A 15,841-nucleotide genomic window follows, 5' to 3' on the forward strand; every position below is an offset into this window, starting at 1 on the left:
TCCCTCTTCCCGCCGGCTCCTCCCACCCCGGGTCACGTCGTGACAGGGGCGGAAGCAGCGGCGGCGGCGGCCGAGCGGGGGCTGCGGCTCGCGGCGCGGATTCTGCTGTCTTGTGCGCTCGGCGCGCGGCTCCAGAGAGGCGCCCGCAGCCCCGGGCGGCGCGCGAGGTCTCGCCTGCGCTCTGAGGTGGGGGGCACGCGGCTCCGGGGGCGGGCGTGGGGGCGGCGGCGGATTTCGGGTGACAGCTCTGCACAAAGCAGCTTGGCCGGGGTGCAAGCTCTCCTGCTCCTGTGCAGCGCTCCTTGCCCGGGTGGGAGGCGGACCGGTGCCCTCGGGGCTATACCTCCTTCCCCGGATTGGTAGGGGGTGAGAGGTGGGGATCCCAGCCTGAGGAAAGGGAATTCCCGGGCTGGGGTGTTGCAGCGACCGGGTTCCCCGATTCATCGCGGTGCTGCGGGTTTCTCCTAATCCCCCCTCCCCGCAATATTTCCTTTCTGTACAGCGGTGCCTTCTCGCCGCGACTCCTTGCACGCCTCCAGCGCAAAGGTGAGTCCCGGGAGGCTGTTGCTTCTCCGACTTCGGAGAAGAGACGAGAAAGCTTTTCAGAAAGCGAGGCGGCTGCATCTGGCACAGGGAATGTTGGGGCTCCCTCCTGGGGGCTGTCAGTGCTCTGTCACCTGGGGAGTACCAGCTGCGGGGAATAGGGTGGGGGGACCCACAGTCCGGGAGTAGGAACTCCCTGGCCGTTCTTCCCAGCCGAGAGCGTGGCGGCGAGGAGCCGGCACGGCCTCGCAGGTGGTATTAGTTCGACTGCGGCGCCGCGACCACGCGTTGAGACGCGATCGGCATTGCCAGGTTGCTGGGGTAACTCCGCCGGGACCCGGGACCCCTAGGGCGCGGCCTGATTACGGTAGCTGTTAGTCAACAGCCTAGCAGCCGGCAGGTGAAAGAGGAAGGAACGGGCAGGCCCAGCTGTAATGAGTTGGGGGTTCCGTGATCTGGAACCTAGCCAGCTGGAGGCCCAGCCCTTCCTCGGGAGAGCGTACGGGCGTCCACAGACCACTCCCTTTGGGGAGATTCGTCACTCCACCTGTGCACACACAACTCGAGGCTTTTACACTTTGGTTGGTTTTTTGGTTTTTTTTTTTTTTTAAACCTATTTTAGTAGAAGGAAGGCGAGTGGGAGGGAAGGTTTCGTCAGGAGGTACAGGAGAAAATGACCATTAATAATTAATTATCTTCCACGCAGAGAAAGTGGTCAACAAAGCATTCGGGCAATTGAACTGGATCCATATTTCGGAAAATTTGATTATTGTGGGTAGAATTTTAGGTGGCCCAAAGGGAAACTTTTGCTCCTTTTGTCTCTGAAGAAGTTTCTAGTATTTTGTCCAGTTTTGAGAAATTATGCTAATACCACTATAAATTTTTATTCCAACCTGGAGTTCTTTAGATTCATATTTTTATGAATTCTGTGTCTTTTTAAAAAGTTTTTTTGAATTAGCTACTTCTGAAAAAATCCTGGGAATTATTAAAGTAGAAATCTAGACATTGATATATTCACTTATATATTTATGCCCCCCCAACCATTTTTTTCTTTTGTCACACTGAAAGAAAACCAAAGCTATGAATTTAAAATTAGGAAGAAACATGCCTATAAAGTCATATTGAATCTGAAACAAATTGATCATTCTTAACGTTAGGTGAGTTTATTAATTTGAAGAACCAGGTGGGAAAGCACTTCCAGTAAACTAATTTGTTTTAATGACACTTTTGATCATATTTCTAAGACTATACTTAAAAGCACAATTAACTGTAGTCCTTCCAACTTAAATTTTTTTCCTCTATTTTAAGCCCCAAGAACCCAGCAACAGTGAAAATACAGAGATTACAGTAAGTGTCAAAAAAAGGATGAATTTACATAACTGTTAATTGTATAATTAACTAAGACAAAATTATTGCCCTAAAAATCTTCAATCATATTTTTCCCAGACGACACAGATTTCTTAATGGCTTTTATAGCTAATGTTTTCATTTCCTCTTAACCATTTCTTGAATTACATCATTCTTCACTGCAATCAAATACATGTTTTTCAGTATACAGTTGGGTTAAAATGTTTGATGAAATTTCCAGAATCTATGCTTGCTTTTGGGAGAGCTTTCTTTTGAGAGTGCTTGCTTGCCCAGGTAACACTGTCAAATGTTGCGTGAACCTGATTCTATTTATGTTCCTAAACCCCACATTAGACTCAGATATTTTTGCTGCAATACTTAACGTATACTGTATACATGTTTACACATGCTTTATTCATGGTTCATTTTATGAATAATGTGGGATATATGTTTTACATAAAAAGATTGGTTAGATTGGACAAAATTTTGAAAATGTGATCCAGAAAGCCTTCTCTGGGTATAAGAATTATAGGTAGACAGTAGGACTTTTAAAATCATTAGTTCTTTATCCAACTGTATAATGAGTGCTGTGGCACTAATGGCAGTTTTTTTAATGATTAAAGAACTGTAATGCATTTCAGAATATGTGTAAGGTATATTTGTTCACAACTAACATAATGGTTTTGAGAAAGTGAAGACTGAGTCAAAGAAAAACCATCCGTAACATCGGTGTCAAGATTTCTCAAAGTTGTTATAGATGGCAGACTGAAAGTCTTCACACGTGATGTTAATAATCCATGAAAAATGCGCTCGTGAATGTTAGTGCAAACAATAGGATTACAGTTTATAGTGAAACAATAGGACTACAAGCCCTTTAAAGCTTTTCCCCAAGATTAAGATCATATATGTGGGATTTATATCTTAAGATAAAAACACTTTTCCACTTTCCATGTCCTTATCCATAGGTACGTCCTGTTTATTGCTCATGCCGTCGTTTTGTGTGTGTGTGTGTGTGTGTGTGTGTGTATGTGTGTGTAGTAAATATGGATCAGGGAAGGAGATGTGTGATAATTGTAGGATCCATACACTATTGAGTACTTATGCTAAGCATTTTTCATTCCTTATCGAATTTAATTGAAAAAATACTAATACGATAACTCAATCATTCATGGTTTTATGCATTATTTTTCGTGTAGACTTTTGGTTCTTAATGTTTCTTTAACTGTGCTGCTATTAGACTAGTTTGAGAACTCATAACCCAGATTAGACTATCTAACCCAGATTCCTATATTCAGCAGTGACTAGACAGTGTGCCTGAGATTTATTTTTTGGGTTTTATTGAGAAGGAATGAATGAGTGTTCTTTTTAAAGTATAATAAGAGAGCAAAATTCAGGAACTAAGAAGATGCAGTGAGATAGAGAGGAACATAACAAACAAAAATGAGATATTTTTACTCATTGAATTTTATAAACAGTAGTGTCAATTGTTTATTGGTCATTCGTGTGGTGTGTTTCTCATTTTTATATGTAAATGTACATACTACTAATGGATAACATTTACTGAGTACTTACACCAGGCCTGGTGCTTTAAATTAGTTATTTTACTTAATCTTCACACCAGTGCTAGGGTACACTCTGGCTGTGCCCATTTTATATATGAGAACACTGAGGCGTAGTCTTAGCGAGCTTAAGTAACTTGAAAGCAATAGCTTCACACTCAGGCCATCTGGCTTGCGGAACATATACTCTTACCAACTAAATTACATAATAACTTGACTCCAGAGTGTTGAAAGTATTAGCAGATGCTAATATTTAATGTTTGTTTGTTTGTTTTTTGCAGATTTTCTGATACAATGGCAACCCCACGGGGGAGGACAAAGAAAAAAGCATCTTTTGATCATTCTCCAGATAGCCTTCCTTTGAGGAGCTCCGGTAGGCAGGTATCACTGATTTGTTCATTCAATGCACCTGTTTTGAACACCAGACTTACTGTGATTGGGACTGAAGAATTAGAGTTGGGGAGCCCTCAAGGGACTTTCAGTCTAGTGGAGAAATTCACCTTGGGACAATCAGTGTGATAAAGTGATAGAATGTAGGAAAAAAGTGTATCTGGCAGAGGGAACTGCAGAGATAAAAGGCCTAGAGTGTGAATCAGCATGGGGTGTTCAGAGAATCACAGCTGTAGGGTTGCCTCCAGGATATGAGCTGGGGCCAGATCATGCTTTGCTTGGTGTCATTCATAGGAATTTGGACCTCAGCTTGTAGTCGGTTGGGTGCTGTTAGCAGGTTACTTGCTGCCGTCTCTCTTGTAGGACTTTTTTTTTTTTTTTTTTAAAGAAAAATATTGAATGATGTAATTCTTTTTCTAGAATTTGTCTAGTTTTTAAAATCTATAATACTGAGAGGATATAACTGCTCTAAGTAAAGAAAAAAATCCTATTTGAGAGTGGCTTTTATTTTTGATGATAAAGCGTTTTAAAAATTTCTTTATTTTTTTATTGACGTATAGTTGAAACAGCTTTTTCCTAAGAGAAGCTCATATGCATTTTAGTTCTCTACTCAGAGAGCTGTTGTCAAAGTGCTAGTTCTAAATTTCTAGCAAATTAGCGAGTTATTTGCACAGTGCAGTCTCAGGGAAATGGCTGTACCATCAACCCCTCCCCCACTGGCAGGATGCTGTTGATCTTCACGTTTAGAACTTCTAACATGGAAGTGATTTCAGTAGTAAACCTCCCACCGCCTTTACCTTTGGCCCTGCCGGTGTACTCTTAACCTCAGCTGGTTGTTTCTCAGGCGAAGAAAAAGGCCACAGAGACGACAGACGAGGATGAAGATGGTGGGTCAGAGAAGAAGTACAGGAAATGCGAAAAAGCCGGCTGTACAGCCGCGTGTCCCGTGTGCTTTGCAAGCGCTTCTGAAAGGTCTGTTTAGATGGCGGGTCTTGGCCTCACCTTCCTGCGGGTGAGAGCATTCATCCTCAAAGATAGTCTTCCTGAAGATACATAGAGATACTTGTTATCCAACAGCAGAGACATTGCCTGTCAATTTTGTGCACAGCACGCCCAGCTCTGCCCAGAGCTCTGCTCTGCCAATCCGTGTCCTCAAGTCTCATCCACAATGGCCGTACCTCTGGTGGTAGAGGATGGCAGGGGGGACAGTTTGAGGATGGGTTGGGGGGCAGAGGAGAGAGAACCTTGACCTCCCTGGAGAGACAAGTATATGCTTATTTCCCTGTGCTGCTTTTCTCCCTCATATAACATACCTTCTCCTCCAACAGATGTATACAGGTCTCATTAAAACTGTGTAGCTAACTGTACTCTTGCCATTTTTATTAGGATGACCCAAGCATAACCTTTTACTTCCAGAGAAAAATCTTCAGTTAACAATCAGTAAAACTTGGAAAACATATCCTGGGTTTTGTTGTTGTTGTTGTTTTTGGTTTTTTGTTTTGTTTTTTAATCACAAAGAGGTGGTGGTGTTACTGTTCACAGTGGCATGGTATTTCATTCTTTTACTACATGATTGGCTGTGTGGTAGGTTATATTTACTAGATTGCCTCCTGGATGGTCCCATTCCAGCTGGCCAGGTTCATTCACTGTTCAGTATCGGGCCAGATGTTATTACTAAAGACCACACTTTGCTTCTTTGCCCACATGCAGCAAGGCCACTGGCATCCCTTCTTTCATGTCTAAAACCCTATCATCACTCCGTGGAGTCTTGATAAAACTGCTAGGTCCCAGGCCCTACCGATGGGTACCACTGATCTAAGTCCCTGTGTCCTCACCATGCATTGTTATGTATCAGTCGGCCTTTCCATTTCCCCTGTTGTAATCTGGTTGTTAGGATTCCCCTGTTATAATTCTGGTTGTTGTAATTCTGATTGTTGGAGGTAAGGCAAAATGGGCTTATAGGAGGTGCTTGATTAATTTTTTTTTTTAAAGCGATTTGATAAATGTTAAAAAAAAAAAACAAAACGAGAAGAAATGTTTATTCATTACCAAAGCTACCCATTTTTGCTGTTTTCAGATGTGCCAAAAATGGCTACACATCCCGGTGGTATCACCTCTCCTGTGGGGAGCATTTCTGTAATGAATGCTTTGACCATTACTATAGAAGGTTTGTTCTGATAATTGTTTGAGGTTTCCGTGGTGGAAGGGATGGTGGCTTGGGTGGTGGAGGGGGTCAGATGGTTATGACTGAGTCCCCAGGCTTACTGAATTATTCCACTGTTTCAGCCACACCTGTGCTGACTACAGGTGGGCCAGGACTTTGATGCTGTAGTTTGCATGTGTGTACACTTATGTGTGTGCACACTCAGCGCTCAAAAAGCATCTGCTGTGAGACAGTCATTCTCCTTAGTTTGCAACTTCTGAAAAATCTAGGAGCTGCTTCTTCTGTGCCAGTGCATGGGGGGCAGAAGGCAAAGGTTAGGGGGAGGGTGCTGACACCTAGAGGGTGCTGGACAGACAGGTAACCATCCCTTCCTGATAGTTTTAAGTATAAAACTGAAAGGAATGCAACCTGTTTTACGGGTGCCATGATAACTACCCCCCTCCTTATAATATGGCTGGTTAAGTCCTTTATGTAAGATTTCTGCCACCTGTTTTGAAAACCTGCATAACTTATAGCTTGATATATTTATTTCTATTCTTTTTCAGCCATAAGGATGGATATGACAAATATACTACATGGAAAAAAATATGGACTAGCAATGGAAAAACTGAACCTAGTCCCAAAGCTTTCATGGCAGACCAGCAGCTCCCCTACTGGGTAAAGAAGATAACGCTTTACTGTTCTGTAAAGGATTTGTAGAGTTAAATGCAAGAGGAGTGGATGAAAATACCAATTTTTAGGAAAGTCTTCCTTAATTACATTTATTCTTTCTGTAACTATTAAAGCAAATCACATTTTTGATTTTTGTAGAAAAATCACATAATTCAACCTATAGTGTAAAGAAGAAACTAAAGACTCATTACCAGCTGGTGATAGTCAGTGCTAAGTTTGGTGCATATCTCTCTCATCTTTTTTTCTATTCATGTTTTTCTGTGTATGTTTAAACACAATTTCATGCTTTATATACAAATCCTAATTAGGTTTAAAATCATACTTTGCATGTAAGTTTTTGCTAACTGAGTTTTTTTTATTAATTTAACTTTATATCAATTTTCCATCTAGCCATTCTTTGAAAACATATTTTAGCAATTGCATATATAATGTAAATATAGCATCATTTAATAAATGATTTGCTAATTTATTTAATATTACAGGTAATTTGAGCTGTCTGCATACTTAAACATTTTTTAATTGAAGTGAAACTCACATAACTTTATTTTTAAAATTTATTTATTTTATTTATTTATTTTTGGCTGCATTGGGTCTTCGTTTCTGCAAGCGGGCTTTCTCTAGTTGCGGCGAGGGGGGGCTACTCTTCATTGCAGTGCGCGTGCTTCTCGCTGCGGTGGCTTCTCTTGTTGTGGAGCACGGGCTCTAGAGCGCAGGCTCAGTAGTTATGGCACTTGGGCTCAGTAGTTGTGGCACATGGGCTTAGTTGCTCCGTGGCATGTGGGGTCTTCCTGGACCAGGGCTCGAACCCGTGTCCCCTGCTTTGGCAGGCGGATTCTTAACCACTGCGCCACCAGGGAAGTCCCCACATAACTTTCAATTCACAAAAAATTCACATAAAATTAACCATTTTAAAGTGTACACCTCAGTGGCACTTAGTACATTCACAGTGTTGTGCAACCACCACCTCTGTCTAATTCCAAAACATTTTCAGCATCCACAAAGGAAACCTGTGCACATTCAGCAGTCACCTCCCACTCCTCCCTGCCTCCAGCCCCTGGCAACCACTAATCTGCTTTCTGTCTTTATGGATTTACCATTTTGGATATTTTATATTAAGGAATCATGCAGTATGTGACCTTTCATATTTGACTTCTTTCACTTAACATAGTGCATTTGAGAATCATCCTTGTTGTAGCATGTATTAGGACCTCATTCCTTTTCGTGGGGGAATAATATTCCACTTTATGGATTTGCCACATTTTACTTATCCCTTCATCTGTTGATGGACATTTGGGTCATCTCCACCTTTTAGTTACTGCAAACAGTGCTGCTGTGAATATTTGTATACAAATATTTTTGAACATCTGTTTTCAGTTCTTCTGGGTACATTCCTAGGAATGAAATTGCTGGACCATAGTCAATCTTATGTTTAACTTTTCGAGGAACTGATAACTGTTTTCCATAGCTAACTGCTGCACCATCTCTCATTCCCACCAGCAATGTATGAGAGTTCAGATTTCTCCACATCCTCACCAACTCATGTTTACCATTTTTTTAAATTATAGCTGTCTTAGTGGGCGTGAAGTGGTATCTCATTGTGGTTTTAATTTGCATTTCCCTAATGACGGTTAATGCATCTTTTCTTGTGCTTGCTGGCATTTGTATATCTTCTTTGGAGAAATGTCTATTCAAGTCTTTTGCGCATTTTTAAATTGGGTTGTTTGTCTTTTTGTCGTTGAATTGTGAGTGTTCTTTATCTATTCTGGATACCGGGCCCTGATCAGATAAGTGATTTGCAAATATATTCTCCTATTCTTTAGGTTGTCTTTTCACTTCTTGATAGTGTCTTTTAGTGTACAGAAGTTTTAAATTTTAATGAAGTTCAATTTATCTAGTTTTTCTTTTGATGCTTGTGCTTTTGGTGTCATATCTAAGAATCCACTGCCAAATCTGAGGTCATGAAGATTGACTCATATTTTCTTCTAAGAATTTGATCATTTTAGCTCTTTACATTAAGGTGTTTGATCCATTTTAAGTTCTGTATGTGTATTAAGTAGGGGCCCAACTTCATTCTTCTGCAGATGGATATCTGCATGCTTTTTTATTTTGGAATAATTTTAAATTTATAGAAAATTTGCAAGGATAGTACAGAGTCCCTGTATATCCTTCACCCAGTTTCTCCTACTGTTATCATCTAACACACCAGGATTATATTTTGAACTAAGAAATTAACATTGGTACAGTACTAATAAGTATATTACAGACTTATTTGGATTTCTTCAGTGTTTTCATTAGTGTCTTTTTACTGTTCCAGGATGCAATCCAGGATACCACATTGCATTTAGTGTGATACTTTTTGACTACCTGCAACTAAATTTAACTCTGTTTCCTTAGGTTAGAGCTAGAAAGCCATTCTGACAACAGTACTAAGATCCCCTTTTGCACTTCTCGGGGCCTGAGCTAGTATTGAATCAGAAATTAGACTGATGGGGTAAAAGTGGATTTTTTTTTTTTTTTTTTTTTTAAAGATTTATTTATTGATTAGCTGATTGATTGCTATGTTGGGTCTTCGTCTCTGTGCTAGGGCTTTCTCCAGTTGCGGCAAGCGGGGGCCACTCCTCATCGCGGTGCGCGGGCCTCTCACTATCGCGGCCTCTCTTGTTGCGGAGCACAGGCTCCAGACGCGCAGGCTCAGCAGTTGTGGCTCACGGGCCCAGTTGCTCCGCGGCATGTGGGATCCTCCCAGACCAGGGCTCGAACCCGTGTCCCCTGCATTAGCAGGCAGACTCTCAACCACTGCGCCACCAAGGAAGCCCAAAAGTGGATTTTATGGGTGGCGATGGTGCAAGGGGAAGAAAAGGTATTTACTTGGAAGTGCTGAACGGTTGTTGACCAAATCATGTGAAGAAGATGGCAAAGTGAGAGGTGGAAGATAGAAATGCTGGCTCAGGAGGTGCCAACCCATTGATCTTGACTTCTTACTTTCCATCTAGGTTCAATGTACAAAACCTGAGTGTAGAAAATGGAGGCAACTTACCAAGGAAATCCAGCTGACTCCACAGATAGCAAAGACGTACCGATGTGGTATGAAACCAAATACTGCTGTTAAGGTATGATCTCTGTTGGTTTTCCTTTTGAATTAATTGATGTGTTAGTTTAGTTATCAGTAAATAATAATGGTGTATATTTTTCAATAACTCTGTTGATCATTGTATCAGGATTATATTGTCCTACGTATAACAGAATCTCAACTACAATGGCTTAACCAATTAAGGCTTTTATTTTTCTCTCATTATAAGCAGTTTAGAAACAGGCAGTCCAGAGTTGGCGTAGGTATCCAAGGAGCTCTCCTCTTAGTTTCCAGTTCTGTCACAAGATCATTACTGCACTGTCAGCCATCATTCCAACTTCAAAGCAGAAAAGATGGGAATGGCTGGGGTATCCCAAGCCAAGTCTCTCCCTCTTTTATTGGGAAACCAGGAGCTTTCCTGGAAGTTCCAGCAGTAGAGTTCTATTTATAGCTCATTGGCCAGAATAGGATCATGCAGCTACTCTGAACAGCAGTAGGGACCAAGGAAGAAAATATTTTATAACTGTTGCGTGTTTTATATTTTATAAAATATTTTATAACTGGAAGAAAATATTTTATAACAGGATCAAAATTAGGATCCTGTTAGTAAGGCGAAAAAGATATATATGTTTGGGCTGTTAGCAGTCTTCCATAGTTGGTATAGTGTGCCTGTTTTGAGATTTGATAATTACTTCACGTTTAAAAATGTGTTTATTGCTTAAATGTGTTAAAGCATTCATCTACAAAATGTCTCTAGTTCCATCAGTACATTAAAGAATATTAGGAATCATTGTAATCTCAGAAGCAAGAGGCTTTCTTTTTTGAAAATTTTGATTTAATTCACATAGCATAAAATTCACCCTTTTAAAGTGTGTAATTCAGTGGTTTGCTGTATATTCACGAAGATATGCAGTTATCACGAGCAAAATATTTTCTTTTTAAAGAAATGATGAAAAGCTCTATAACGTTTATGATCAAGTTTGTAAAAGCCTGGGATTTAAGATACAAATATTATTAAAGTGACTCATAATTATTGTAAATATATTTGGAAGATTTTGCAAAGTGAAATGGTGAGAAAAAGGGTACGAACATTTAGGAGTTCTGTGTTTTATTGTTTTAAATTTTACACAGTTATTACATTAATATAATCGGGTTTAAAAAAAGTAAATTGAATATATGTATGTATATGTAAATATATACACACACATATAATATACAAATAAAAAATGAAAGCGCCCCTTAACCATCTCTTCCTTCCCACCCTAATAGATAAGCATTCTTAACGACTCATTTATCCTGCTAGAACTTTTTTTGTGCTTTGATTATGTATTTATGGTAGGCACTTTTTTTTTGGCCATGCCATGTGGCAGGTGGGATCTTAGTTCCCCCACCAGGGATCGAACCCGTGCCCCCTGCAGTGGAGGCGCGGAGCCCTAACCACTGGACTGCCAGGGTAAGCACATTTTTTTAAGGCACTTGATAAAACATCTAAAACTTTTTAAAGGTTTAAAGAACTATAGCTCAGAGTGATCATTTTATCAAAACCTTGCCTACATTGAGTGGTGATATTTTTAATAGACGTAAAATTACGTCTTGTTTTTAAAATTGAGGTATAATTACATATTGTAATTACATGCACAGATCTTAATTGAATTTCATTGAGTTTTGGATAATGTCCACACTATGTAGCCAGTACCCCAGTCAAGATACACGATGTTTCCACCACCCTAAAAAATTCCAGTCATTTCCTTCCCTCCCTCCAGAGGCAAACACTATTTAGATCGCCATACCCTAAACAGAGTTTTGCCTGCTCTTGAGCTTTGTAAGATGGAATCAGTCAGTATATACTTTTTAGCGTTTGGTTTCTTTCACTGAGTAAAACAGCTTTTGAGATTCATCCATGTTCTTGCATGGATCAGTAGTTTTTTCCTTTTTATTGCTGAGCCGTGTTCCGTTGTATGGATGTATCACAATTTGTTTATTCTCCTGTTGAAGGGCGTTTGTGTTGTTTAAAATTTTTTGCTGTTATGAATAAAACTGTATGAACATTCTGTGCAAGTGTTTTTGTGGACTTACGTTTTCATTTCTGAAGGGTAAATACATAGGAAATTGCTGAGTCATATGGTAAATTTACGTGTAAGAAACTACCAAATTGTTTTCCACAGTTGTTGTACCAGACTACAGCATTTGGTGGTGGTACTTTTTTTTTTTTTTTTAATTTTAGCCATTCTAGTGGGTATGTATTGTTTTATCATTGTGGTTTTAAAATGCATTTCCCTGATGACTAGTGATGTTGAACATCTTTTCATATGCTTATTGGCCATTCATAGTTCCTCTTTGGAGAAATATCTGTCCAAGTCTCTTAAAAACTGGGTTTGTCTTGTCTTGTAGGAGTTCTTTATGTAATCTGGAAATGAGATATGTTATCTTGAATATTTTTCCCTGTCTTTGTCTCGCCTTTTCATTTTCTTAATAGATCCTTTGATGAGCAGTTTTTAAATTTTGCAACCTAATTTATCCATTTTTTTTTATGCTTAGAACTTTTTGTATCTTTTCTGCAAAATCATTGCAACTCTCAACTTGCACAGACAGTCTCCTATGTTTTCTTTGAGGAGGTTTATTATTTTAGCCTTTATATTTAGGACACTAGTCCATCTCAGGTTAATTTTTGGTTTTGATGTAAGATATAGGTCAAGATTCAATTTTTTTTCATATAAATATCTAGTTGTCCAAAAGACAATTTTTTTCCCCATTGAATTATTTTGGCAACATTATAAAAAAATCAGCTGCCCATACCTGTAGCCAATTTCTGGACTCTATTCTGTTGATCTCTTTGTTTATCCTTAACCCAGTACCCTGCTCTCTTGATTATTGTATCTTTATAGTAAGTCAGGTAGTATAAATTCCTCCAACTTTTTTTTTTTCCAAGATTGTTTAGGCTATTTTAGGTCCTTACATTTCTATAAAAATTTTGTTATCAACTTGTCAGTATTTACAAAAACTTCTGGGATTTTGATTGGAATGCATTGAATCTATAAATTATTTGAAGGAGAATTGACATCTTTACATTTTTTTGTCTTCTAATCCAGGGGTCAGCAAACTATGGCTTATGGGTCAAATCTGGCCCCCTCCACCTGTTTTTGTAAATAAAGTTTTATTGGAACACAGCCATGCTCATTCATCATGTATTGTGTATGACTGCTTTCATGCTACAATGGCAGAGTAGTTGCAACAGAGACCATGTGATCCACAGAGACTAAAATATCTACCATCTGGCCTTTTAAAGAAAAGGTTTCCCCAAATGTATGGACACAAAGCGGGGGGCGGGGTGGCGGTGGTGGTGGTAGGATGAATTGGGAGATTGGGATTGACATATATACACTAATATGTATAAAATAAGTAACTAATAAGAACCTGCTGTATAAAAAAATAAAATAAAATTCAAAAAAGTAAATAAATAAAAGGTTTCTCGACCCCTGTTCTGACCCATGGGTGTGGTCTGTCTCTCCATCTTTTCAGGGTCTTTAATTTCTCCCAACAGTGTTTTCTAGTTTTCACCGAGAATGTGTTCTGTTAAATTTATTTCTAGATACTTATTTTTTCTGTGATTGCAAGTAGAATTTATTTTTAACTTTTCAAGTTGTTTGTTGCAATTATATAGAAATACAATTTAATTTTGCATTATTGACTTTATACCCAGAGACTTTGTTGACTTCACTTTAAATTCCATTTATATTTTTGTAGATTTTTTTGGTGGGAGGAATTCTACAATATCAACTGTGAATAAAGACTGTTTTGCTTTTTTAAAAAACTATCCTTTTGCTCATTTTTTTCCCTTACCTTATTGCGTTGGTCAGGACCACCAGTACAGTGCTGAATAGAAGTGGAAGAGCAGACCTCCTTGCCTTGTTCCTGACCTTAGGAGTGATGTGTTCAGTGTTTTATCATCATGTGTAATGTTGGCTGTGGCTTTTCACAAATGCCTTTTATCAGATTGAGGAAGTTCCTTTGTATTCCTAGTTTGCTGAGAACTTTTTATTATGAAAGGATGTTAGATTTTGTCAAATACTTTTTCTGTATCTTTTATGATGATCATACAGTTTTTCTCCTTTGTTATTGTGGTGAATTACACTGATTCTGGAATGTTGAAACAACCTTGCATTCCTGGGGAAAAAAAATTCCACTTGTTCTCAATGTGTTATCCTTTCATTGTATTTTTAGATTCAGTTTCCTAATATTTTGTTAAGGATTTTGTATCTGTGTTCATGAGGGATAGTCTCTGTCATTTTCTTTTCTTGTAATGTTCTTGTCAGGTTCTGCTGTCAGAGTTACACTGGCTTCATAAAATGAAATGAGAAGTATATCTTCCTTCTCTATTACTGAAAAGTTTGTGGATGGTTAATATTATTTCTTATTTCGTGTTTGGTACAATTCATTAGTGAAGCCATTTGGGCCAGTTTTCTTTGTGAGAAGTTTTGCAATTACAAATTCAGTTTCTATAACAGATACATAGTTACTTAGGTGGTTTATTCTATCCATTTTAGAACATTGTGTTTTTCAAGAAATTTGTCTGTTTCATCTACATTGTCAAGTTTGTTAGCTTAAAGCTGTTTGCAGTGTTCTCTTAATTCTCCTTTTAATGCCACTGGTATTTATGGTGGAATCCTTTTATTGTTGATATTGGTGATTTGGGAGTGAAGAGTGGAAAGCGTTGATCTTTCAGGGTCAGGGGTCAGGGTCCTGGAATTAACAAATCCTATTCTAAAACCTTTCAGTTTAGCCCTAAATTGATTCTTGAGCTCAACCTCCAGAGTAGAAGACCTCTCTGAGGGATAGAAGAGAAAAAAATGGGAGGGGGCTTACCCCGAGGGAATGGGTAATTGATTTTCCACACTGAGTGGGTATACCAAAGGAAACTGGGGTTTGAGTGATGAAGGTACCGTGAGCTTGTGTGGTGAAGGGGAGCATGTCCAGCTGGCGGGAACAATATGGTTGCATTGAACTTAACCAGCACCTGTGCTCCAGATTACTTCTCAAGGGAAAAGTAGACTCAGTGGCATATTATTATAATGTTTGAAGAAGAGTTCAGCCAAGGAGCAGTCAAAAATAGCAGACTGTTTTAATAGATACTAGCCTTTGGGTCATTTTCACTCAGCCTATTTCTGCGAAGTTTCTGAACAGTTCTAAAAATATATATATTGGAATATTTGCATACTAATGTTACCTTACTAAATATTAGGTGTGATTTTTATATTAACATTAAAATCGTTTTGTACTGTGCTTTGACTAGCTTTGGTTTAACCACTGTTTAGAGTTATCCATAATCTCTCCTCTTTTTCACTTGCTGATAATTGAATCTAACTTTGACTTCATCTCTACTAATTGTTCAGATTATCCATGTCGCCTTTTTTGATTATGTGATTTTTCTTCAGGTGTGTCATTTACAATTTCTTCAATTTATGTAGTTTTTGAAAAGTCTGTTTTCTTTAGAATGGGTTTGTTTTCAGACAAATGATATTTGTTTATCATTGAAAAATTCAAGCAAGATAGAAAAAAAGATGATTAAAAAAATTCATGCAGTCATCATCATGAAATAACCATTATTAAATGAGATTCATTCAAGAGAATTCATGCGTGTATACAAGGAGAAGGCCTGGCAGATAGATAACTTCATATTAAGGAGGAGTACTATATATGCTTGTTTTATGTAAAATGATTCAGTTCAATACAACATAATTTAAAGTAAGTAAAAGAAGCCAAAGTGAAATAAGAAATTGCTGGACATAGGACAGTTATTTCTTCATCTCAAGAAATAGTAGTTTCTAAAAACTCCCTAAAAGGTTAAGAAAATACATGATGAGGATAAGTTGGAATCGCTCTAGCTTTTTAACAGAATTGCATGTTTTAATTTTAGGTTGTATCAATTGACACCCTGCTAAGACAGAGGGAAAAGTAAATGACACCATACTTCAGCCCACCTCCCCTTTTTCTCTCTCCCATTTTTGTTAGGGTTTTGCTGTTTTGTGTTAGTTTAGTTTGCTCTGTTGGAATATCAGTTTTTTTCTATGACCATATCCCATTCATTGTTTACTCTTG

The 15,841-nt window shown here is 38.7% G+C and overlaps 1 protein-coding gene and 1 long non-coding RNA gene across 8 annotated transcripts in view; both read left to right on the forward strand.

Moving 5' to 3' along the window:
* The window catches only part of LOC309638875, a 93,475-nt gene that overhangs the window by 27,724 nt on the left and 49,910 nt on the right, over positions 1-15,841 (forward strand). The gene's annotated exons all lie outside the window — the stretch shown is intronic.
* Positions 26-15,841, forward strand: part of KDM1B (lysine demethylase 1B) — a 54,818-nt gene continuing 39,002 nt past the window's right edge. For 2 of the 7 annotated variants that reach the window (XM_082415162.1, XM_082415165.1), the window contains exons 1-8: positions 26-186; positions 503-546; positions 1,852-1,890; positions 3,731-3,830; positions 4,684-4,811; positions 5,917-6,006; positions 6,549-6,660; positions 9,669-9,785. In XM_082415162.1, the coding sequence (XP_082271288.1) occupies positions 3,744-3,830; positions 4,684-4,811; positions 5,917-6,006; positions 6,549-6,660; positions 9,669-9,785 (534 nt within the window). In that variant the 5' untranslated portion in view covers positions 26-186; positions 503-546; positions 1,852-1,890; positions 3,731-3,743. Of the gene's footprint in view, positions 187-502; positions 547-587; positions 865-1,851; positions 1,891-3,730; positions 3,831-4,683; positions 4,812-5,916; positions 6,007-6,548; positions 6,661-9,668; positions 9,786-15,841 lie in introns of those variants that run through there. The other 5 variants (XM_082415164.1, XM_082415163.1, XM_082415166.1 and 2 more) reach the window with 5 other exon arrangements.

This window comes from Balaenoptera physalus (genome assembly GCF_965194825.1).
Source record: "Balaenoptera physalus genome assembly, chromosome: 11".
Lineage (NCBI taxonomy): Eukaryota > Metazoa > Chordata > Mammalia > Artiodactyla > Balaenopteridae > Balaenoptera > Balaenoptera physalus.